Source organism: Muntiacus reevesi, chromosome 1 (genome assembly GCF_963930625.1).
Source record: "Muntiacus reevesi chromosome 1, mMunRee1.1, whole genome shotgun sequence".
Lineage (NCBI taxonomy): Eukaryota > Metazoa > Chordata > Mammalia > Artiodactyla > Cervidae > Muntiacus > Muntiacus reevesi.
In genome coordinates this window covers 163,655,111-163,680,757 of record NC_089249.1, presented here as the reverse complement: position 1 = coordinate 163,680,757, position 25,647 = coordinate 163,655,111, and the positions used below count along the sequence as shown (strand labels likewise).

General features: G+C 37.2%; 1 protein-coding gene across 18 annotated transcripts in view; it reads right to left on the bottom strand.

Moving 5' to 3' along the window:
* SCMH1 (Scm polycomb group protein homolog 1) overlaps positions 1-25,647 on the bottom strand; it is a 214,210-nt gene that overhangs the window by 107,274 nt on the left and 81,289 nt on the right. For 6 of the 18 annotated variants that reach the window (XM_065915217.1, XM_065915236.1, XM_065915182.1 and 3 more), the window contains 4 exons: positions 24,690-24,758; positions 24,219-24,242; positions 16,019-16,089; positions 9,007-9,241 (listed from right to left, as the gene is read on the bottom strand). In XM_065915217.1, the coding sequence (XP_065771289.1) occupies positions 9,007-9,241; positions 16,019-16,089; positions 24,219-24,242; positions 24,690-24,758 (399 nt within the window). Of the gene's footprint in view, positions 1-9,002; positions 9,242-16,018; positions 16,090-24,218; positions 24,243-24,689; positions 24,759-25,647 lie in introns of those variants that run through there. The other 12 variants (XM_065915245.1, XM_065915129.1, XM_065915139.1 and 9 more) reach the window with 7 other exon arrangements.

The window sequence follows — 25,647 nt, the reverse complement described above, 5'->3', positions numbered from 1 at the left end:
GCAATTGTGTGGTAGTTTGAGCATTCTTTGGGATTGCCTTTCTTTGGGATTGGAATGAAAACAGACATTTTCCAGTCCCGTGGCCCCTGCTGAGTTTTCCAAATTTGCTGCCATATTGAGTGCAGCACTTTCACAGCATCATCTTTCAGGATTTGAAATAGCTCAACTGGAAATGCTTTCTAAGGCTCATTTGACTTCACATTCCAGGATGTCTGGCTCTAGGTGAGTGATCACACCATCGTGATTATCTGGGTCATGAAGATCTTTTTTGTACAGTTCTTCTGTGTATTCTTGCCACCTCTTCCTAATATCTTCTGCTTTTGTTAGGTCCCTACTGTTTCTGTTTCTGTCCTTTATCGAATCCATCTTTGCATGAAATGTTCCCTTGGTATCTTGAATTTTCTTGAAGAGATCTCTAGTCTTTCCCATTCTGTTGTTTTCTTCTATTTCTTTGCACTGATCGCTGAGGAAGGCTTTCTTATCTCTCCTTGCTATTCTTTGGAACTCTGCATTCAAATGGGAATATCTTTCCTTTTCTCCTTTGCTTTTAGCTTCTCTTCTTTTCACAGCTATTTGTGAGGCCTCCTCAGACAACCATTTTGCCTTTTTGCATTTCTTTTTCTTAGGGATGGTCTTGATCCCTATCACCTGTACAATGTCACGAACCTCTTTCCATAGTTCATTAGGCATTTGGTCTATCAGAGCTAGTCCCTTAAATCTATTTCTAACTTCCACTGTATAGTCATAAGGGATTTGATTTAGGTCATACCTGAATGGTGCAGTGGTTTTCCCTACTTTCTTCAATTTAAGTCTGAATTTGGCAATAAATTTGAGTTCATGATCTGAGCCACAGTCAGCTCCTGGTCTTGTTTTTGCTGACTGTATAGAGCTTCTCCATCTTTGGCTGCAAAGAATATAATCAATCTGATTTCAGTGTTGACCATCTGGTGATGTCCATGTGTAGAGTCTTCTCTTGTGTTGTTGGAAGAGGATGTTTGCTATGACCAGTGTGTTCTCTTGGCAAAACTCTATTAGCCTTTGCCCTGCTTCATTCCATACTCCAAGGCCAAATTTGCCAGTTACTCCAGGTGTTTTCTGACTTCCTACTTTTGCATTCCAGTCCCCTATAATGAAAAGGACATCTTTTTTGGGTGTTAGTTCTAAAAGGTCTTGTAGGTCTTCATAGAACCATTCAACTTCAGCTTCTTCAGTGTTACTGGTTGGGCATAGGCTTGGATTACCATGATGTTGAATGGTTTGCCTTGGAAATGAAGAGAGATCATTCTGTCGTTTTTGAGATTGTATCCAAGTACTGCATTTTGGGCTCTTTTATTGACCATGATGGCTACTCCATTTCTTCTAAGGGATTCCTGCCCACTGTAGTAGATATAATGGTCATCTGAGTTAAAATTCACCCATTCCAGTCCATTTTAGTTCGCTGATTCCTAGAATGTTAACATTCACTCTTGCCATCTCCTGTTTGACCACTTCCAATTTGCCTTGATTCATGGACCTAACATTCCACATTCCTATGCAATATTGCTCTTTACAGCATTGGACCTTGCCTCTATCACCAGTCACATCCACAACTGGGTATTGTTTTTGCTTTGGCTCCATCCCTTCATTCTTTCTGGAGTTATTTCTCCACTCATCTCCAGTAGCATATTGGGCACCTACTGACCTGGGGAGTTCCTCTTTCAGTATCCTATCATTCTGCCTTTTCATACTGTTCATGGGGTTCTCAAGGCAAGAATACTGAAGTGGTTTGCCATTTCCTTCTCCAGTGGACCACATTCTGTCAGACCTCTCCACCATGACCCGGACGTCTTGGGTGGCCCCACACGGCATGGCTTAGTTTCATTGAGTTAGACAAGACTGTGGTCCTGTGATCAGGTTGGCTAGTTTTCTGTGATTATGGTTTTAGTGTGTCTGCCCTTTGATGCCCTCTTGCAACACCTACCGTCTTACTTGGGTTTCTCTTACCTTGGACGTGGGGTATCTCTTCACGGCTGCTCCAGCAAAGCGCAGCCGCTGCTCCTTACCTTGGACGAGGGGTATCTATGTTTTCTATAGATCTGTTTAAACACTGTGATGCTCCTAACTAGCTTTTCTGGTTTATTTACTTATTGCTCCCTTTGTCATTTCTACTTCTGTATTTCTGCTCTAATTGCTTTTTTTCTTCTTTAGGCTAACTAGTGGTTTGTATATTTTGTTGATGCTTTCTCCAAAGAACCAGCACTTTGATCTTCTGCTTTTCTATTTTCTACCTCATTAATCTCTTTTTATTTTTATTTTTTCTATTTGTCTCCTTTGTATTTTCTTTGGGTTATAACTTTTTCTAGCTTTCTGAATTGGGAACTTTAAATTTTTAATATTTATCCTTTCATTTTTATTTATGATAGGTATTTAAGGCTACAATTTTTTTTCCAGTCACCCCTTTCATTGTATCGCAGACTTGTGATGTGATGTTTATTATCACTATATTTTAGGAATTCTGAAATTTTGGCTTATATATCTGTTTTCCAAACAAAAATTGTTTAAACAAAGAGCTTTAAATTTCAAGGTGGAAGGACATTTGCCATGGTATACAGTTTGGTATGCATACATACATACACACACACACGATCTATCTTATTCATTAAAGCCTTCAGCAGTTTTACTTTTTGTACTCTTAGCCTGTCTTTAGAGATGTGTTAAATATCCTATTAGTGTGTTTGTCTATATTATTTTGTATCTACTGTAATTTCTATTTTATGAATTCTACAAAGTCTAATGGGCTTCCTGGGTGGCTCAGTGGTAAAGAATCCGACTGCAATGCAGGAGATGTGGGTTTGATCCCTGGGTAGGGAAAAATCCCCCGGAGAAGAAAATCGCAACTCTTTCCAGTATACTTGCCTGGAAAATCCTCTGGATAGAGGAGCCTGGTGGCCTACAGTCCATGGGGTCACAAAGAATTAGACACAACTTAGTGACTAAACAACAACAACAACAACCATGTCTGATAACACAATTGTAACCTCTGCTTATCTAACTTATATGCAGAATACATCATGCAAAATGCCGGGCTAGATAAATCACAAGCTGGAATCAATATTACTGAGAGAAATATCAACCACCTCAGATATGCATGATACCACTCTAACAGCAGAAAGTGAACAGGAAATAAAAAGCCTCTTGATGAGGGTGAAAGAGGAGAGTGAAAAAGCTGACTTAAAACTCAACATTACAAAAACTAAGATCATGGTATCTGGTCCCATCACTTCATGGCAAACAGAAGGAGAAAAAGTGGAAACTGTGATAGATTTTATTTTATTGGGCTCTAAACTCACTGAGGACAGTGACTGAAGCCACAGAATTAAAAGACACTTGTTCCTTGGAAGAATAGCTATGACAAACCTAGACAGGATATTAAAAAGCAGAGACATCACTTTGCTTAACAAGGTCTGTATAGTCAAAGCTACGGTTTTTCCAGTAGTCATGTACAGATGTGAGAGTTGTACCGTAAAGAAGGTTGAGCACCAAAGAATTTATGCTTTCAAGCTGTGTTGCTGGAGAAGACTCTTGGGAGTCCCTTGGACTGCAAGGAGATCAAACCAGTCAATCCTCAAGGAAATCAACCCTGAATATTCATTGGAAGGACTGATGCTGAAAGCTGCTGCTCCAATACTTTGGTCACCTATGCAAAGAGCTGACTCATTAGAAAAGACCCTGATGCTAGGAAAGATTGAAAGCAAAAGGAGAAGTGGGTTGCTGAGTAGGAAATGGTTAGATAGCATCGTTGACTCTGGACATGAACATGAACAAACTCCAGGAGACAGTGGAGGACAGAAAGGCCTAGAGTGTTGCAGACCACGGGGTCACAGAGAATTGGGACATAACTTTGTGAATGAAAAACAACAAACCTCTGCTACTATACTGTTTGAAGTTGCTTCATACATCATTTGTCATCTTTTACTTTTAGCCTTCCCAACTCACTTTATTTTAGGTATGTCTCCTGTACAGTGTAAAGCTGGATTTGACTTTGAGCATCAATCTGAAATGTTTTAACAGGTGAGTTAAATGTAAATGTTTATTTACATTCTGTATACTCTGTATAAATTATATATTTGTTCTCAACTCTATCACAGTATGTTTTATTTACTGCATTTTCTATAGTTCATCTCTTTGTGTCATATATTTCTCGACCATTTTGTTCTTCTGGTATTGAGGAAGTTCGGGTATTTTGTTTTAGTGGTTATCTTTATATTAACATACTTTATAATGTCCTTAATTCCCCCATTTCCTCATTTAGGCTACTACTATATGATTCATTAGCTTTAAATGATATCCTTTGACTCCATCTAAAGATATTACGCAAGGAAAGGGACTTGCTTTCTGGTCCCACTGCATTTGCTGGCTGGCTTCTGCAGCACTCCCGTCTCCTTGGTTGCCCGTGTCCTGGAGCACCAGACAGTTAGTAAAGTATCCAGTGGCCAGCAGCTCCGCCTCCACCACCTTCTCCCATCTTAAATGGTTTTGTAAGAGTTTCTACAGAGATACACAGCTCTCCATGAACAGTCTTCTCCGCACCATAGAAGGCAAATTCTAGCAAGTTCCACTGCTGTGGCACTAGTGATTTCTCTCACCCAGTGAGCAACTGTGCCCCCGCCAACACAGCTTACATCTCAGGCCTGAGATGGGGGAAGGGAGGCTCTTCCTTGGGCTGTCTATCTCGGCCCCAGTGTAGTGGCTTCTACTTATGTCTGCTCTTCATATATTCCTTAGAGTTCTCTGCCTTTTGACCAGCCAGTCCCTCACTCCAACTCTGTTAGAATTAACAATTTCATTCAACTTTCTGTGTTCCTTCTTCACTGGACCCAGACTGGTACCATACTATTCTACTCTTGTCCCTACCTTTGTTTTTCTTAGATATATCATCTGCTATTTGGATGAAGCTCTTTCCATAAATGATTTAGGAAGCAGTTGGGGGTCACAACATTTCCCGTGTTCTTGAAGGTTGAAAACTCTTTCAGTGTAATCTCAGCACTTGAAAAAAACAATTTATCTAAATATAAACCTGTCTTTTCATTTTCTTTTCTCAAATTTCTTAATAATGCTCCTCCATTTATAGTCTTGCTTTGCATTTTGCTGTTGAAAAGTATGATGTAAACCTGACTTTCTTTGCCTTGAAAATAATTTGGCTGTTTTGCTGGAGGCTTAGATGAATTTTTCTTTATTCATAGAGTATAATTGTTTTACTAGAAAAGGTCTTAGAGTTGACAATTTTCCAGGAATAAGGAACGCTTTTTCAGTATGAAGGTTCAGGTGCTTTCCCATTTTGGGAACATTTTCTCACATTACAGTTTTAAGTATTAATCCTATTATCTGCTTCAGGGAATTCAAATATACATGTTCACATACATATACCCAGAGGACCTTTTTGACTACATTCTATATCTAACAGTTCCTTTCTGATACTTTTAAACCTTTTCTTCTAACATTTAGCTTTATTCTCTTGACTGTTTTATTTCTTTTTTCAATGTCTCTTATTATATTTTCAGTTGAATATATTGTCCCAATGGGTACCTTGGAACTGAGTCTTCAATTGAGATTATTTTTCTTTCTTCATTTTTTTCCCTTGAGTTTGCACAATTCTACTTTCACATCTTCCTATTTACTGTGCATTTCTAGTCTATTTACTGTGCATTTCTAGTCTGACTTAAAATTTATGATTCAAGGTATTATTTTTTGTAGCTGTCAATACTTATTTAATTCAAGATGGGTCATTGTGCAACAGTTTTCCTCTGATTAGTCACTGATTTTTGGCTTAGAATTTTCAGTAGTTAAAATGGTTTTATCTTCTACTTCTGTTTTTCTTCAAGTTTTTTTTTTTTTTTTTCATGTAGAAGTTTTTTATGGATGTTGACTGCTGTTTCCTAATGATTTCAAATGTCTTATATTTTCTTGGGCTAGCAAAAAACAGGATGTTCCATTTTGTCAGGGAATTTGGGTCACGAGCTTTCTGTTGGCATAATGAAATGCAACTTCTTTAGTGAAGCCTGTTTGGAATGTGGTAGGATAGGAAGACCTGAATGTCTTCTGATTTTACGATTCTCTTTGTTCCTGTATAACTCTAAACGATTACCCATGGCTTCCTTCTTTTCCTTCAACATTATGTCTACCTCTGCCATGAGGGCAGTTATCAGCCCACGGCTGCTATCTCTGGTCCCTCACACTTTTAATTCATTCTCTTTCTTCTGATTCTCCAGTAGACAATGCTCTAATCAAGTAACTCTTAGTTCTCTTTCAGTATTGCCCACTCTGGAAGGGCCTATCTTTTAGGGGGGTGATTTTGGCCGTGTTGGGGTCCCATTGCCCTCTGCCTTTTTAATGTAGTTTTTATCTACATAAAACTCTTCATTCTGGTATGGGGTGGGTATTAGCTTTATTGGTTTCAGATCTTTACATCTGAACATGCAGAGAACATGTTATTGAAATGTGTGGTATTCTTGACTCCTAGTTATGTTTAGGCATGAGTTATGGATGGCTTGATTTGCTTTCCTTTTTGAGCTTTATGTTTCTGGAGAATTTATGGAAAAATTTTGATGTAGATGGTCACCATTATCCCTGGGAACTTATATTTTGTAATAGCCTTTCAAGATGCTTCTAAACCGTGGTTCATAAAATCAGTTGAGAACTTTATGGTACTATGCAGCTACAGAAAGTAATGAGAAACATCTCAATATTAAGAAGTCATTTTCAGGACATATTGCTAAATGAAAAAAGTAAGATTGAGAAAAATATGTATAGTATGTTGTCATTTATATAAAAAGGGAATACATATGCATATATATGTACACACACACACTCAGAGATATATTTGCTTATTTTTAAAAAATGGAGTATGAATTATTAAGTTAAAAGAAAGTGGTTACTCTATGGCAGAAGAAAGGGATAAGGTAAAGGGCATTTCTCTGAATATACTGTTTTATAGATTTCAAGAATGATTTATATACATATGAGGCCAAAGATGGAACAATTCAAGAATCAACAAGGATAATCAGTGCAACGGAGTGAAAAACATCAAATATTTTTGAATCTTTGAGTTTATGATATTAAATACAACAACAGCAATAAGACTAAGTAATTTTGGAGGATAATGGCAATCCAATTTATTATTCTGAAAAGTGGTAAACAAAGAAAAGAATCAATCATTTAAACTGTCTTTCCTGTATGAACTATGCTTCAGGATAACCAAATAGTTGAAAGTTTATTTTAATAGACATAATCCATTTAATTTATGTGGACAGAATGATAATATTAAAACTTCCCATTTTGCGACCAAAATGAATTGATAGGTCTAAATTAGGGGTCAGCAAGCTACAGCCAGAAGGCTGGACAACTTGTTTTGTAAATAAAGCTTTACTGGATCATAGCCTTGCCCATTTTTTTATGTATTGTCTATGACTGCTTTCAAATTAGAAGGAAAAAGCTGACAAGTTACAACAGAGAATGTATGGCCTGTAAGCCTGAAATATTTACTATTTGACTCTTTGAGAAAATCTGCCAACCCCTGCTCTAGACTACAAGCAGTAAAGGCTGCTACATTATAAAATGAGACACAACCAGACCATATATACCTCTTAATCAATGTAAGTATCACTACCTATGAAATATTCTTATTGAAAAAAACTGAACCTTAACCTGATCAAGTCTCTAGATCTAGTTACCAATTTCTAGGACAAGAGGTCAGAGAAACATGTTAAATGATACCAGAGAGATACAATCAGCAAAATCTAATTCTGGGAAAACTTAAAAGAAAATGACTTAGGTTTTTCAACAAATAAATTGCAAGGAAAAAATAAAAGAGAGGAGGAGAACCCATAGATTAAAAGATACTTGAGGAACATATCACCCAACTGCAATATGTTGATTTTATTTGGATCCTGATTCAAAGCAAATGAAACAAAGAGAGGAAGAGACAGACAGACAGACAATACGGAAAATTTAAATACTGAGTAAATATTTGTTGATATTAAGGAAGTATCATTATTTTATTCACATGTGACAATGTTATTATGGTTATGCTTTTAAAATATTAACTATGAGAGAGATACATAATAAATATTTAGTGATAAAATACTATGTTTAAGCAACGGCAGGAGTGCACAGGGAATGTATACAGGTACTAAGAAAACAAGACTACTATCAAGGATACAAGATACATGGACTTTCATTCACTGTGGTTTTTTTTTATACTTTTGTATATGTTTGAAATTTTACATTACAAGTAAATTTTTTAAAGAAGGAAAATGTTAAATAACCACTTGGGGAGGTCTTTCAAATGACACCTTCCTCTAATGCTCATTTAATTTAGCACAGCCTCCTGAGGGGAACACAGCCTATAAGCCATCTCCATCCTCCAGTAAGACTCACTGCAATAGTGACTGATGGGAATAGATGAAATGTGCTAAATCACTCAGGTATACTGACACTAAAAAAAGGTGAATCTGATCTTGAAGAGAAAAATACAGTGGTGTCATTAAAGTAAAATAATGCATTTTACTTAATAATTGATTCAAAGTGAGAAAATTCCAAAGACCAAGTGAGAATTTAGGGGAAAGGAGATAAGGGATCTTTATAATAGTCATTCTTTCTAATGGGAGATTTTTCTCTCACTGCCTGTTGTGATTGTAGGATTTGGTAAAAGAGCCATGGTTTTTTGAGGCAAGTTCATTGGCAAGACCTTCTTTCATCCTTTTCCTCAGGGTAAATGGGACCTGACAAAGAAGGATGAAGGGTGTGGTTTCTCATTAGAAAAAGGAGAGTTGAAGAGAAGCTTGGAAATCACAAGTTAATGTAGAATGGGGAGGTCCAGATTTTACAGCTCATTTCATGTTAGGTGGGCCTTTTGGACCATACAAAAAAGAAGGCATGGGCAGGTGACCCTATGTTTTCTTCTAATACGACGTACAATTTGAGGAAGATAACTAATGGGCTAGGGAGAGCTTGGGTCCAGTTACTCACCCAGAGGGGGCTGCAGCATACCCCCATTCTTCTCACAGTTCCCGATAGGCTGAATTTCAGCTGAGTCAACCAGCCGCCAGAAGTCATTCTTGTTGTCACTGCCATCAAGGCGAAGGCGGAGGCGAGCACCTGTCAGTCCAACTACTGTGGCAATACAGGTAGATGTGGTATTCCTGGGGTCCTGTGCTTCCAATTTCATGCTGATCTTGAACTCGTTGCTTGGAGGTGTGTAGGACTGAGGAGAACAAGCCAGGGGATTAGGCAGACTAAGAATACGTGGCATTTTCAGTAAGGATATTAGGCGATGGAACCTGAAAATTTATGCTTTGGATGCAAATTGACTACAGCTGAGTCAGGGACAACCCTCGTGAATTGTTTCCTAATACCTAGGAAGGATCTCATTAAAAAGAAACACTGAAATGTAAAGTGAAGGGGGAAAATTACTTTCCAGTGAAGCATCAAATACTAACTCACCAGGAAGAAAAGGATAAGGGTATCTCAAATGGTCCTTGCCTAAATGCAGTTTTCTCCAATTCCCTAACCCTCCAGGTATTCTTAACATTTTCTTTGTAGAAATCATCCTATTAAACTATCATATCCTTACTGTTTCTTCATGGAGTGCTTCAGTATATCTACCACACAGACTAACCAATGGGAATAGGTTATTTTTTTTACTTTGACATTAACTTAGAAATCAATTCCTGTTTTTAAAAAAACAACTTTAAGTTATAATTGACATACAATGAACTACACACTTAGGTTAAGTACTGACATTATGTATACACTCATGATACCACATACATCACAACACTCTGGAAACCATCATCACTATCAAGATAAAGAACATGGACATACTCCCAAGTTTGGCATATCCCTTTATGATCTGTCCAGCCCTTCCCAGATCTCTCTCTCTCCAGGTAAACACTGCTTTACTTTATATCAGTGTAGACTGTTTTGCATTTCTAGACTTAAAATGGAATCATACAGAATATATATATTTTTTTGGATCTAGTTTCTTTCACTCATCATAGCCATTTTGATATTCATCCATTTGTTGAATGTATCAATAATTCATTTCTTTTTTGTTAAGACTCAGTTTTAAGAGCAGTTTTAGGTTCACAGCAAAACTGAGAGGAAGGTACAGAGATTATAAACATTTATAAACATCCTGCTCCAACACATGCAGTGTCTCCTCTATTTTCAGTATCTCCTAACACAGTAGGACATTTATTACAACTGATGAAACTACACTAACATATCATAATAACCCAAAGCCCATTATTTAGAGTAAGGTTCCCTTTTGGTGTTGTATACTCTATGAATTTGGTCTAATGGAGACATGTATCTATCATTATAGGATCATACAAAATAGTTTAACTGTATTAAAAAATCCTCTGTACTTGGCCTATTCATCCACTCAGTCTCTGGCAACCACTGGTCTTTTTACTGTCTCCATAGTTTTGCCTTTTCCAGAATGTCATATAGTTTGAATCACACAGTACATAGCTTTTTCAGATTGGCTTTTTTCTCGTAGTAAGATGCATTTAAGTTTCCTCTATGTCTTTTCATGGCTTCATAGCTCATTTCTTTCTAGGGCTGAGTAATACTCCATTGTCTGGCTATACTACAGTTTGTTTATCCATTCACCTACTTAAAAAACGTCTTGGTTGCTTCCAGGTTTTGGTGATTATGAATAAAGATGCAATAAAATCCATACACACACACATACACACACATATAAATACACACAAACACATGTTTTTGTGTGGACATAAATTTTCAATTTCTTTGGATAAATATCAAGGAATGCAATTGATGGATCATATGGTAAGAGTATGCTTAGTTCACAAGAGATTTCACCAAACTACCTTATAAGATGTCTGTACCATTTTGCATTCCCACAAGCAATTAATGAGAATTCCTGAAGCTCCACATCCTTGCCAGTACTTGGTGTTATCAGTGTCCTGGGTTTTGACATTATAATATGTATGTATTGGTATCTCACTGTTGTTTTAATTTGTATTTCTATGATAATATATAATGTAGAACATCATTTTTATGCTTGTAATCCGACCATCTTTGGTGAGATGTCTGTTAAGATCTTTGATCTTTTCTTGAATTATTTTCTTACTTTGAGTTTTAAGTATTCTTTGTATATTTTGGGTAACAATCCTTTGTCAGACACGTCTTGTAAAAATATTTTCTCCCAGTCTGTGGCTTGTTTTCTCATTCTCTTGACAGTGTCTTTCATATAGCAGAAGTTTTTATTTTAATGAAGTTCAGCTTATCAATTATTTCTCTCATGAACTGTGCCTTTGGTTTGCACCTAAAAAATCATTGCCACATCTAAGGTCATCTTCAGTTCAGTTCAGTCGCTCAGTCATGTCTGACTCTTTGTGACCCCATGAACTGCAGCACACCAGACCTCCCTGTCCATCATGCCAGGCCTCCCCGTTCATCAAGCCAGGCCTCCCTGCCCATCACCAACTTCCGGAGTTTACCCAAACTCATGTTCATTGAGTCAGTGATGCCATCCAACCATCTGATCCTCTGTTGTCTCCTTCTCCTCCTGCCTTCAATCTTTTCCAGCATCAGGGTCTTTTCAAATGAGTCAGTTCTTTGCATCAGGTGGCCAAAGTATTGGAGTTTCAGCTTCAGCATCAGTCCTTCCAATGAATATTCAGGACTGATCTCCTTTAGGATGAACTGGTTGGATCTCCTTGCAGTCCAAGGGACTCTCAAGAGTCTTCTCCAACACCAGAGTTCAAAAGCACCAGTTCTTCGGCACTCAGCTTTCCTTATAGCCCAAATCTCACATTGATACATGACCACTGGAAAAACCATAGCCTTGACTAGACGGACCTTTGTTGGCAAAGTAATGTCTTTGTTTTTTAATACGCTGTCTAGGTTGGTCATAACTTTTTTTCCAAGGAGTAAGCGTCTTTTAATTTCATGGCTGCAGTCACCATCTGCAGTGATTTTGGAAAAAATAAAGTCTGTCACTGCTTCCACTGTTTCCCCGTCTATTTGCCATGAAGTGATGGGACCAGATGCCATGATCTTAGTTTTCTGAATGCTGAGCCTTAAGCCAACTTTTTCACTCTCCTCTTTCACTTTCATCAAGAGACTCTTTAGTTCTTCATTTTCTGCCATAAGGGTGGTGTCATCTGCTATCTGGGGTTATGGATATTTCTCCCGGCAATCTTGATTCTGGCTTGTGCTTCATCCAGCCCAGCATTTCTCATGATGTACTCTGCATATAAGTTAAATAAGCAGGGTGACAATATACAGCCTTGATGCACTCCTTTCCCTATTTGGAACCGGTATATTGTTCCATGTCCAGTTCTAACTGTTGCTTCCCGACCTGCATACAGATTTCTCAAGAGGCAGGTCAGGTGGTCTGGTAATCCCATCTCTTTCAGAATTTTCCACAGTTTGTGGTGACCCACACAGTCAAAGACTGGCGTAGTCAATAAAGCAGAAATAGATGTTTTTCTGGAACTCTTGCTTTTTTGATGATCCAACAGATGTTGGCAATTTCATCTCTGGTTCCTTTGCCTCTTCTATAACCAGCTTGAACATCTGGAAATTCATGGTTCACGTACTGTTAAACGGCCTGGCTTGGAGAATTCTGAGCATTACTTTACTAGCGTGTGAGATGAATGCAATTGTGCAGTAGTTTGAGCATTCTTTGGCATTGCCTTTTTTTGGGACTGCAATGAAAACTGATCTTTTCCATCTTAGTCTTCTCCTATGCTATCTTCTAGGAGTTTTAGTTTAGTGTTTTACAGTTAGGTGTGTGGTCTGTTTTGAATTAATTTTTTTGAAGGGTGTTAAGGTCTGTATCTATCATCTTTTGATTCATGTAAGGACTGTGTGACCTTTTTCATGATGAAATTACTGTATTTTTATCTGATAATATCCTTTGCCTCTGAAATATACTTTGATATTAATATGTCATTTCAGCTTTATTATAATTTCTGATTCTTTTACTTTTAACCTATTTGTATCTTTACATTTAAAGTATAATTCCTTGCAGGCAGTATATAATTTGAGTCTTACTTTTTATCCAATATGACAATCTCAGCTTCTTAACTGAGGAATTTAGATAATTTACAACTGGATTATTGATATGGCTGGATTTAAACCTACCATTCTGCTATTTGCTTTCTATTATTTTAGTGGTTGCTTTGGGGCTTAAACATATTTAAATTATCAGTCTATCTTCAAGTAATATTACACTACTTCAGGTATAAGAATTTTATAATAGTCTACTTAAATTTCTCCTCCTTAAGTTATTGTTATTATATATTTTACTAATACATGTTATTATCTCTATAATACAATGTTATTATCATTATATATATATAGTCAATTATCTTTTATAGAGGCTTAATAAGAAATAATATTTTAAATATTTACCCTTGTAATTATCATTTCTAGTAACTTTCATTCCTTTGTGTAGATCTGTATTTTATCTGGTAACATTTTCCTTCTGCATGATGGCTTTTGTTTAACATTTGTAAGAGTGAGTGTACTAGTGATGAATTCCTTCAGTTTTTATGCATTTGAAAATATCTCTATTTTTCCCCTCATTTTGGAAGAACTTTTTGCTGGATATAAAATTCATGGTTGACAGTTTTCTTTTGAAACTTTGAAGATGTTATTTAACTTTCTTCTTGTTTGCATTATGACAAGAAAATATAATGTCATTCTTATCTTAGTTTCCCTGCACATAAACTGTCTTTTTTCCTCTGGCTGCTTTGAAGATGTTCTCTTTCACTAGTTTTGATAACTTATGACATGCCTTAGTATAATTTTATTCTTGTCTTTTTTTTAGGAGATTCATTTAGCTTTCTGAATTTGCAGATTTTTAGTTTTCCTCAACTGTGAACAATTTTTTGTCATTTTATCTTCAAATGCTTTTCCAGTTCTCCATCTCTTTTCTTTTGGGTGGGCTAATTACATGGTCTATAAAGTTGTCCCATGCTTCACTGATCTCTTTTTCATATTTTTAAAATACTTTTTTTTCTGTGTGTTTCATTTTAGGTATCTTCTACTGCTATGTTTTCATATTTATTAATCTTTTCTTCCACCATTAATCCCATCTAGTGTATTTTTCATTTTGCTCAATATGTCTTTTTTTATATACTTCATGTCTCTGCTTAACTTTCAAACATATAGAACATAATTAAAATAATTGTTATAATGTTTTAATCTGCTATTCTAAGATCTGAAAAGGTTCTAAGTCTGTTTCAATTGGTTGATTAGTCTGTTCATTATTAGTTATGCTTTCCTGCCTCCTTATATGCCTGCTAATATTTGACTAGATGCCAGACACTAGTTGACTGGCAACTAGTTGACTTTTACCTGTTAGGTGCTAGATATTTTTGCATTCCCTTCTTGTGCTGTGTTCCCAGATGAAGTTAATTTACTTGGAAATAATTTAATCACATTGTTGCTGCTGCTGCTGCTGCTGCTAAGCTGCTTTAGTCGTGTCCGACTCTGTGTGACCCCGTAGACGGCAGCCCACCAGACTCCCCTATCCCTGGGATTCTCCAGGCAAGAACACTGGAGTGGGTTGCCATTTCCTTCTCCAATGCATGAAAGTGAAAAGTGAAAGTGAAGTCACTCAGTTGTGTCCGACTCTTAGCAACTCCATGGACTGCAGCCCACCACGTTCCTTTGTCCATGGGATTTTCCAGGCAAGAGTACTGGAGTGGGTTGCCATTGCCTTCTCCGTAATCACATTGAGTCTAGCTTTTTAGTTTGCTAGGCAGATTCAAAGCATGCTTATCCTAAGGCTAATCATTTCCCACTACTGAGCAGGATTTTCCCAACTATTCCCATGAATTACGAGATTTTCCAGTCTAGCTGGTGGTATTAGGCACTATTCCCAGTCTTGTGTGAGCACTAGGCTCTATCCTTTTACTATCTTTCTAATCCTTTCAGACAGTGTTTCCCTTGACTTTGGATGCTCACATGCATATACTGAGCAACAGTACTTTGATGAGTACTTGAGGCGGGCTCTCTGCAGCGCTCTCTTCTCTGGAACTCTGTCCTGCAAATTCCATCCCTGGGCTCTCAGTTCCATCCCCCTAATTTGACAGGGAGTCTCTCAGGCTCAGTCTGGGTTCTCTTTCCCTGGGCCATGGTCTCAAACTATTGTAAAGCAGTAATTTATAAGAAGCTCAACTCATTTGTTTTTTCCTCTCTCAGAGATCACTATTCTTGGCTGCCTGATCTTCAGCAACTTGAAAACCATTATTTAATATATTTTGTCTTTTAAAATTATTTCAGGTGGAAATACGAATTTAGTTCCTATTATTTGAGATGAGCAAAGTCCTATTTTGTACTTTTATTTAGAGCATAGACAAAACTCAAACTCAAAGTGAAATGTTGACAGTTTGTGGAAATAACAACTGAATACTAAAAAGGAGGGGGATATAAACCATTTCCTGATGTGCAGCTCTATTGAGTAGCAGCACACTTCTCTGCTTACTAGCCTTATCATGTACTGACAGTCAACACCATCTGTGCATTGTATGGGAAACTTAATCCTATGTGGGAAGCTCTAAATGATCTCCAATGAACTCCTAACATACTCCCCAATGGGATTCAGTGCCAACATTTTTAGGGATAGATAAGATTATGGCAGGGGAGCTGAATTCAGAGTTATGAATACTGCTCTACTTTCAAGAGTTGTCTAAGGGCTATAACTCTGTTTCCTATTGCCTGAACTAAGAGCTGTAGTAAAAATTAGCAACTGTTTTCAGTAACACAGAGTATCTTCAAGGAGGTGAAGAAGGAAAAGGTGTTACTTGGGAAATTGGGGAGAATGTTTAAAACTCACAGCTGAGTTTTGAATCTTGAAGTTGTATTCTTCCCATAGAAGTTTATTCTGGGGACTTCAGGTGAGAAGCCCAAAGGCTCCCACTTCATGTTTTGCTTGTCTAAGGACCAGAAAAAACTACTTGCCTCCCACCTTCTAAAGATGCTGAGAATCAATTACCTGCTTGAAGCAATGGACAGGCGCTGGGACTGAACATGTTTCTTTTAGGTATTTGTCCCAGGTAAAATGACCTGTAAAGGAAATAAAAATCTCTATCACAGTCAACTTCCTAAAATTCTTTCAGGATGTAATCTACCCTAAACATTAGGCTATTTTCAGACTTGTTTGGAGCATAAGAAAACTCACATGGCCCTGTTTGGACTCAAAGGAGTATATTAGGGGGAAGAATCAAGGTGACCTGAGTGGATCATTTTAGATCAATGTTTTTTGAATCACCGTCTAAGATGACCTAAGGAATCTTTCACGCCAGTCTCTAAAATGATCCAAAATGCTACAGGACCAGTGTCTCAAAGAAGTATCAGGAAGCTCATGGAAAACAGAACAGAAGAGGCACAAAGTGGATGGGAAGATTCCTTCTGAACAATCTGACTACTGTAAAGGTCCCTTATTGCCATCAAATAAGTGCTTTTAACATCCAGTGTGGCAGAATCCCATCATCTCAGCTCAGAAAGAAAAAAGAAGAGGCTATCTTGAGACCCTGGGTAAGAGGAGTTGTTGGGGGCAGGAAAAGCCAGAATGAGATTATACTTGCATCCTCACTCTAAAAGATGTTTCTCTCTCACCCACCTCAACCCACTCCTATCCCGGTCACTGTTGCATTGCTCTGAGGTGCAAAATGACCAAGGTCTGTTAATTTAGAGAAAAGTAGATCCTCAGTAGCATTTCTGATGACAGTAGCTAAGAATAAGTTGGCAAATTTACAGAATCTTTTTAGCCTCTTGAAGTGGCCCTTAAAGTCTCTCAAAGTTTGAGGAACACTGTGCTAGAGAAATAATCTTAAAGGTGACACTGACCTGGGGTCAGGGGAAACATTTTAAAGGATGGATTATTAAACACATATCTTACTGAACCACAAAAGATTACCAGGTTCTTTATTAAAGGTTAAATCAATTGCAAATATCCCCCTAATACCCACCTAGAGGTGACCCCATGATGGAGCAGGTAAGGTCCCAGAGACTCTCACAAACTAAAACACTGTAGCAAACCAGCATTTCTTGAGGTTTCCTCTGCAGTGGAGCAACACAGGGCCCCTTTGGGCCATGAAAAAAGCACTAGATGCTGGGAATAAAAATGAGTCACGGAATGATGAAATCTAAGTCACTCCAAAGATGATGCCAAGACTTTATACTCTATTGACTTTATAGCTTCTGTTTTAAAACTGGTTCCTTTCCCACCATCCTAACCAAGTCAAATAGATTTGGCTAGAAATCACAGTCAGTTCTGAACTATTTAATGAACTGGCCAATGACTGCGTGTGTGCATGCTAAGTTGCTTTAGTCCTGTTGGACTCTTTGTAACCCTATGGACTGGAGCCTGCCAGGCTCTTCTGTCTGTGGGATTCTCCAGCAAGAATACTAGAGTGGGTTGCCATGCCCTCTTTCAGGGGATCTTCCTGACCCAGGGATCGAACCCCAGTCTCCTGCATTGGCGGGCACGTTGTTTAGCACTAGTGCCACCTGATAGCCATCCCCTTCAACCAATAATTCATCATTTTGAATAGACAGTCCAAGGGTAAATGAGATGAGTATTTCCTTAAGTCAAGATTTAAATAGCTTATTAGAATTTAATAGTTTGCTCTTAGCTGAGATGTCTTTTAAAGCAAAGACTTTCACCACTACTGGCTGTTAGAAAAAGAAGACATCAAGAATTATTACTCCATTCTTGCAGATACATCAGTCAAACAGTAAGTCTTGGGCCTGACTAGGCTGCAGCTCCTGAATCTAACACATACAGCAGTTCTACCCACTAAGACTTTCTCTGATAACAGAAAAGTTCTGCGTCTGTGCTGACCAGTGAGATAGCCACTAGCTGCATGCCACTACTGAACACATGAACTGTGGCTAAGATGAAAGAGAAGTTAAATTTTAAATAGCATTTAACTTCAACGTAAATTTAAATACCTATATGGGAATTACTGTAGAAGGCAGTATGGAAGAAGTTAGGTCAGTTCTGAGTTGCTTGTTACTATTTTGAGTTCTGACCAAAAACACCCAAGAGACTTTAGCTTTAAGATGTAATTACAGCAGCATCAGGGTACCAAAATAATCAGGGTATTATAGTTCTCTATTACATATAACAACTATAGTAATCAATTCCTTTTACATAGGTTAAGAAATCCCACATCTTCCAATTTATTATCAACTGAATGAAAAAGAACCTCTTTGTTAAAAGCAGTCCATCCACTGAGGGTTCACTAGCTTCAACCGTACCTAGATTAATATTTTTTCTTAAATTTGACTGCTTAGGCTGTTTATCATTTACTATCAATCAGGTAAGCTGCAAAATAAGTTAATTTTTATTGACTCACTAAGAATATCTGAGTACCTATTATAATGCTCACAATGAAACCAAACATCAAATCTACCACACTGCCAAGCACTAAAAATACCACAAAAGAAGTAGGACAGACAACAAAGTAGAGATCAGGGGTTGGCAAATTTTCTGTAAAGGACTGGATAGAAAAAATTTTACCCTTTGTAGGCCATTCAGTCTCTGTCACAAATACTCAACTTGTACATGGTAGCATGAAAACAGCCAGAGGCAATATGTAAATGACTGAGCATGGCTGTGTTTCACTAAAACTTTATTTATAAAAACTGGCAGTGGGTTGCATTTGACCCTTAAATAGCAGTTTGTCAAACCTTGGGATATAATATCATTCTCAAATGCTACTTACCATCAAAATATACTAAATAATTTTTTTAACTTCTTTTTACAGTTCTGAGACCATCCTCAGAGGTTCTCATTCAGTAATCTCTTGAGTGTGGTCTGAGAATCTGTATTTTCAAAGCCTTCCTAGGTAATACCTAGGTAATACTTCCATGCCTAGAAACTAATGGTATAATTGAAAGAATGTGATATTGAGAGTCAGAAGATGGTGGTTGAAGTCTTGTTTCTATACCTAAGTATCTTGAATAAATTATTTAATCCTTCCAAGCATCAGTTCATTTATCTGACAGACATAATATCCCACAAGATTATACACACACTCCTTCATTCAATAAATATTTATTAACCTCCTTCTAAGTGCAAAAGCACAGTGTTAAATATTAGGGGAACAAAAGAGACATGGTTCTGAAATTCATGGAGCCTACAGTTTAGAGATAAGCAGAAGTAGTAAATTAATAATACAAATAATCTGCCACAATTATGATAAATTTAAGTTAATGAGGTAGTGCAGATTGCCTTGAGAATGTAGAACAGGGAAATCTAATTCATACTTGGGTCAAGATTACTGTGAAGATTGACATTATTAACTAGTACAGTACTTTATAATTTCTGGAGTGATGTCAATCCATTATTCAATTCATTATTTTTCAATTCATTATTCATTCAAATGATGTTTGAGTATCTTTGCATGTGCCAGGCACTTCTTCTAAATGCTAGGATAAGGCAGGAGGTCCCTGCCCTTACGGAATTTACATTCCAGTGCATAATGAGGCACAATTAACACAAAGTCAAATAAATAAGATAGCAAGTGATAAGTATTTGAAGGACATAAAATAATGATATATGACAGAGACTGGGAATCATCTTAGACAGTGAAATTACAGACAGATGCTCTAGACAGGAAACATTTGGGGTGAAACCTTATACATGAGACAAAGTCAGTCATCTCATTTATACTGCTGAATAATACTTATCAAAGTATTTTATAAACTCTAACAAACATACTACCATATGACAGTTACGTCTATAATTAGTAAATAAGATTGGCTTAAGACTCAACATTCAAAAAGCTAAGGTCATGGCATCCGGTCCCATCACTTCATGGCAAATAGGTGGAGAAACAGCTGAAACAGTGACAGACTTTATTTTCTTGGGCTCCAAAATCACCACAGATGGTGACTGCAGCCATGAAATTAAAAGATGCTTGCTCCTCGGAAGAAAAGCTATGACAAACCTAGACAGCATATTAAAAAGCAAAGACATTAGTTTGCCAACAAAGGTCCACCTAGTCAAAGCTATGGCCTTTCCAGTAGTCGTGTATAAAAGTTGGACCATAAAGAAGGCTGAGTGCCAAAGAATTGATGCTTTGAACTGTGGTGTTGGAGAAGACTCTTAAGAATCCCTTGGACTGCAAGAGATCAAACCATCCAGTCCTAAAGGAAATCAATCCTGAATATTCATTGGAAGGACTGATGTTGAAGCTGAAGCTCCAATACTTTGGCCACCTGATGCGAAAAACTGACTCATTAGAAAAGACCCTGATGCTGGGAAAGATAGAAGGCAGGAGGAAAAGGGGACAACGGAGAACAAGATGGTTGGATGGCATCACCACCTCAATGGACATGAGTCTGAGCAAGCTAGGGGAGAGGGTGAAGAGCAGGGAAGCCTGGTGTGCTATAGTCCATGGGGTTGCAAAGTGTCAGACATGAATGAGCGACTGAACAACAACAAAGATCGCTGCCCTGAAAGGATTTACAAACTACATAAAGTACAAATATTTTAAAAGTTAACAGCTCCCTAAACTGTAAAACACAAAAAGATCTACCAGTTGAACGCATGAATTCCTTTCTCTAACATTCACTCATTCAAAAAATATTTACTGTGTAACTACTATACGCCAAGGTCAATTCCAGGCACAGGTGATACACAGCAAAGAACAAAACAGCCAAAATCTCTGCCCACATGGAGCTTACATTCTAAGGCGGAAAAGACACAATAAATAAACAAATAAACATAATTCAGTTGATCCAGAAGGTTACAGAGAAGCCACATAATAATTATACAATTTCTGGCACATTTCAAATAAGGAAAAAATAAAGCAAGGTAGGAGGGGAAAAGAGTGCTGAGAGTATGTATGCTATTTTCGGCAGGATGGTCAAGAAAGGCATCTTGATGAGGGGATATAAAAGCTGAGACCTGAATGGTCCCTCCAGCCTCTACTTAAATAATTTGAATGATGAGAAATTTATTATTTAGTTATGATTCAATAGCACAAATGAATAGATTTTAACCATTAGAATCAGCCAAAATCTACCTTCTTCTAAATCTTTACCCATTGACATTAGACATAATATATCTAATCCCCTAAATATGTCCCAAATCCCTCAACTGCTCCTAATTTTAAATAGTTACATCAGGCACATCCATTCATGCTGGCTACTGTTCTCTCCACATTCCTCAACAAGAACTCTATTTAGTTCCATCTAAAGTGTGGAGCCCAAATCCTTAAGAGCAATAAAGACAGTCACAGTCTATTTTTGGCCATGCTGTGCAGCATGTGGGGTCTTAGTTCCCCAACCAGGGATTGAACCTGTGTCCCTGGATTTGGGAGCTCAGAGTCTAAACCTCTGGACTGCCAGGGAAGTCCATTTTATGAACTTTAAAAACCTTCACTGTTTAGCCCAGTGTCTGAAACTTGAGAGAGGCACCATAAAAGTTTGAAAAGTGAGTGAATGAAAAGAAACAAGCGAGTAATGGTCCTACTCTTTTCTGGACTAGTGAAATCACACCTGGGAAATTTATGTGAACTATTCCTTGAGAGGGACAGAACGAACCAACACCTAAATGGTGACCTAATGATCAAGAGACACAAAACCATGTCACATGAGGACCAGCTGAAGGAAGAATCAACATTTAGCATGAAAGTCTTAGAGCCATTTCTTTATCCATCCATCCAACAAGTATTTATAGTGTGGATCAAGGAAGTGTGCTGGAGATACAACCATGATCAAAATATTGTCTTGCCTTCACAAAGCTTCAACTTAAGGCTTCTAAGTTAAAATGTAAAAGGATAAGCAAGGAGTTAGCCAAAGAGAGACCTGTTGTTTCAGACAGAAAGAAAAGCATGTATGAGGGCCCCAAAATGAAAAAAAGCAGTTCTAAAACCGGAATCTTTCAGTATGACTACTGGGTAGATAAAAATGGTTTAGAAAAGAGGTTGTCAATAAAAGCAGTGTTTGGGTTTGAGAGTCTCATATGCAACACTAAGGAGAAGAGGAAGCACAAAAGGATTTGTAGGAGAAAGCATACTGTCTACAATGTGAAGAATGGATTGTAGGAGGGTAAGACTGGAGGCAGGAAACTTTTTTATTAGGAGGCTTTTCTAATAAGCTAGCTATAAGATGATGGTTACTTGAACTAGGAAGTGTAACAGAATGGCAGTGAGAAAGCAGTCCTTAGAGCTGCTTTCAAATAACTAGAGGCTGGTCAGTGAAAAACTGGCTAAACCTATACATATGACTTTAAAAGTTATAGGTAGAACTAATAGAATTGACAAAGAAACAGATTTTGGCCCAATAAATATTTGTTTAAACATGAGTGAGTTGCTTGAGAAGGTTTTAAGTCCCTAACAACTTTGGGGAAGAGTTCAAGATAAGACGTTTTACAAGAAATACAAAATGTTGGAATTTTGAAATGCAGGCCAAGGCAGATTTCCAAACTAAAAATCTACTGAATTTTCTTTCAGTGTGGTATTTGAGGGTACCCTCGATGCCTGATGGACAAAATGAAATACCCAAGATTAATTTATCAGAGGCTCTGCCTGCCTTCGCTACCTCTAATTCCACAACAAAAAACATACTCGCACATTTTAACATCACTTTATGTAAATATTTTAAACTGAATATCCATCTCTCACAATTCTGTCAACAAAACAGGTTGTTCACAACATACCTTAAATATCACTGAACTAGAAGTGTTATCATCATTCACATTAGCAACAAATCCCCAAACTGCAGCAGCTATTACTGAGTACCTTCTGTTTGTCTGCACCATGTCACACTATGTTCAATATTTCCCCTGTTAATTATAGCCTGAAAAGTAGGTTTTATTCTCTTCTTAAAGATGAGGAAATAGACTCAGAAAGATTAAGAATTTTTTTAAGTCATAAAACTGGTTAGTGAGGAAAAGGAATTTGAACCCAGGCCTGTCTGATTCTCATGCCATGCTTTTTTAACCACACACCAGTACTTTAGAAAGCATGAGGAAAGTTTTAAGGAAAAATAAAAAGTGACTATCGTTTATTGTTTATCAAGTACCAGGCCCTTTACCTGCATTACTTAATTTCATTCATTTCTTCAGCTCATAATCAAAGAATGCTTCACTTCAAAGAATGTCACAAGATTTGACTTAAAAGGCTGAGGATAGTTGCTGAACAAATGAAAATAATAATCCTCCAAAGTTGAAAAGTATTTGAGAGTTTTTAAGATGTTTTCATATCCATTAGTTCATGTGATCTTCTTAATAACCCTGTGAAGCAGGTAGAGAGGGCTTATCATCCCCATTTACAAATCAGAAAACCAAGGATTAGTGTCACAAACTTACTAAATGGCAAAGTTGGCCTTCAAAGAATACAAGAGTTCTGACTTCTAGTCTAGTGTTCTACTACTTTACATCACCTTCTTTGTCAGTGGGCAATTAAAGTAATATGTTGTCAGAAGAAAAGGAAAGAGGGAGCAAATGGAAAATGATGATAATAGGATTGAACACAGGAAGTTGCAATAACAAAATATGTAACAATACTTCAACAAAAACTGATAAAGGTATCAGGTTATCAATATTTAAGTAAAATGCAGGATTTTAAAGAACTCTTAAGAAGTTAAGACTGACATTTATGTAGGAACTCGGAAAGCTGATTGAAAAATATTGCCATTAGTTTCATTTCTGAAATCCTAGTCCTGAAGTACACTATTCAGGGATGAAAACCAAATGCAGTACCAGGCTGAGTCCTGTTATTTGACATCTTAATATTTCGGTTTTTATTTAGTTAAAAAAAAAAAAACAAACAACTTAGAAAATCTTCAGGTTTAATTTCAGTTCAATATATCTCATGAATAATTTCTTTTGGGAAAATGCCACCAAATTCTGATTTACGGACAAAGCGGCTTTGTTTTAGCTCTAGATTTAATGAATTAATAAGAAGTAACTTGCAGTTTGGTTTCAGTTCCCATTCCTTATTGTACTCACGTAATTAACCACCCTTTTCCCTTTCGTTAGCTTAGTCTGTGGCCTCCTGATAAGGAGAGTCTGACATGACAGCAAAGGAGAACTGCACGGGCTCATTAGGCAGACAAGAACACAGGGTTCACTAGCTCATGAGACAAAGACACATGGAATTCTTTTCCTAGTTACACTCTAATCCCTGGCTCAGTAATTTCCCATATTTAACTGAAACACAAGAAAAATATCTTACCTAGCTCCAGGATGTCAGTAGCTTCTATTAAAGAAAAAAATTTTACAGCATAAGTCATCATGAAAAACACACCAAAATGATAGAACAGTGAGATTCTGGGGTAAACTGAGGGCTTCAGAGTTTGTGCAGTTCAATTCTCTCATTTTAAAAGATACTAAGTTTATTAGTAGAATTTGTGGAAGTATACCATTCAATTCTGCCTTATTAAAAACTGGAAATCCAGAGAGGCTAAACAACTGTACCTACAGCTAATTTGGGATTGTTTGAACTCAGAATCTAAATTTTGCAATTTCATGCTCAAATCAAAGTATATTGCTTTTGACAGATACCTCTACAAACTATATTTGCTTGTGTTTTAACCAGAGAGTTCTTGGTATACTCAGACCTCTAAACAAACAAACAAAAAAAAGGCTCTGTGGTAAGAGATGTCAAATTAAATTTTTCCATGCTAAATACAGCTTTTTTTCTTACCTTGATATTGGGATGCAGACTCTGATAGATGACCATATTTATGTTTTCTAACATCATTCCAGTCTATTACTGCAGGAAGAGAGAAAACAATCATGTGGAAAGAAAGTAAAAGTTCCAATACTTCTCCAATTTAGCAGTATGTTGCAACAGTTTTTGAGAAAGTAATCTACTTTTGAGATTCTAGTCTAAGGACACGTGCATCCCAATGTTCACTGCAGCACTGTTTAGAATAACCAGGACATGGAAGCAACCTAGATGCCCATCCACAGACGAATGGATAGGGAAGCTGTGGTACATATACACCATGGAATATTACTCAGCCATTAAAAAGAATTCATTTGAATCAGTTCTAATGAGATGGATGAAACTGGAGCCCATTATACAGAGTGAAGTAAGCTAGAAAGATAAAGACCATTACAGTATACTAACACATATATATGGAATTTAGAAAGATGGTAATGATAACCCTATATGCAAAACAGAAAAAGAGACACAGATGTACAGAACAGACTTTTGGATTCTGTGGGAGAAGGCGAGGGTGGGATGTTTCGAGAGATCAGCATCGAAACATATATAATATCTAGTGTGAAACAGATCACCAGCCCAGGCTGGATGCATGAGACAAGTGTTCGGGCCTGGTGCACTGGGAAAACCCAGAAGGATAGGGTAGAGAGGGAGGTGGGAGGGGGGATCGGGATGGGGAACATATGTAAATCCATGGCTGATTCATGTCAATGTATGACAAAAACCACTACAATATTGTAAAGTAATAAGCCTCCAACTAATAAAAATTTTTTAAAAAAAGGAAATAACCCAAAGTACAGAAAAAGAGATTTTATTTAAAAAACTTTAGTATTCTTTATAATAACAAAAAATTGGGGTGGAAGGGGTACTTAGATGTTCAACACAGAAGACTGATTAAGATACTGAAATACATTTGTTATATGATGAAGTATTT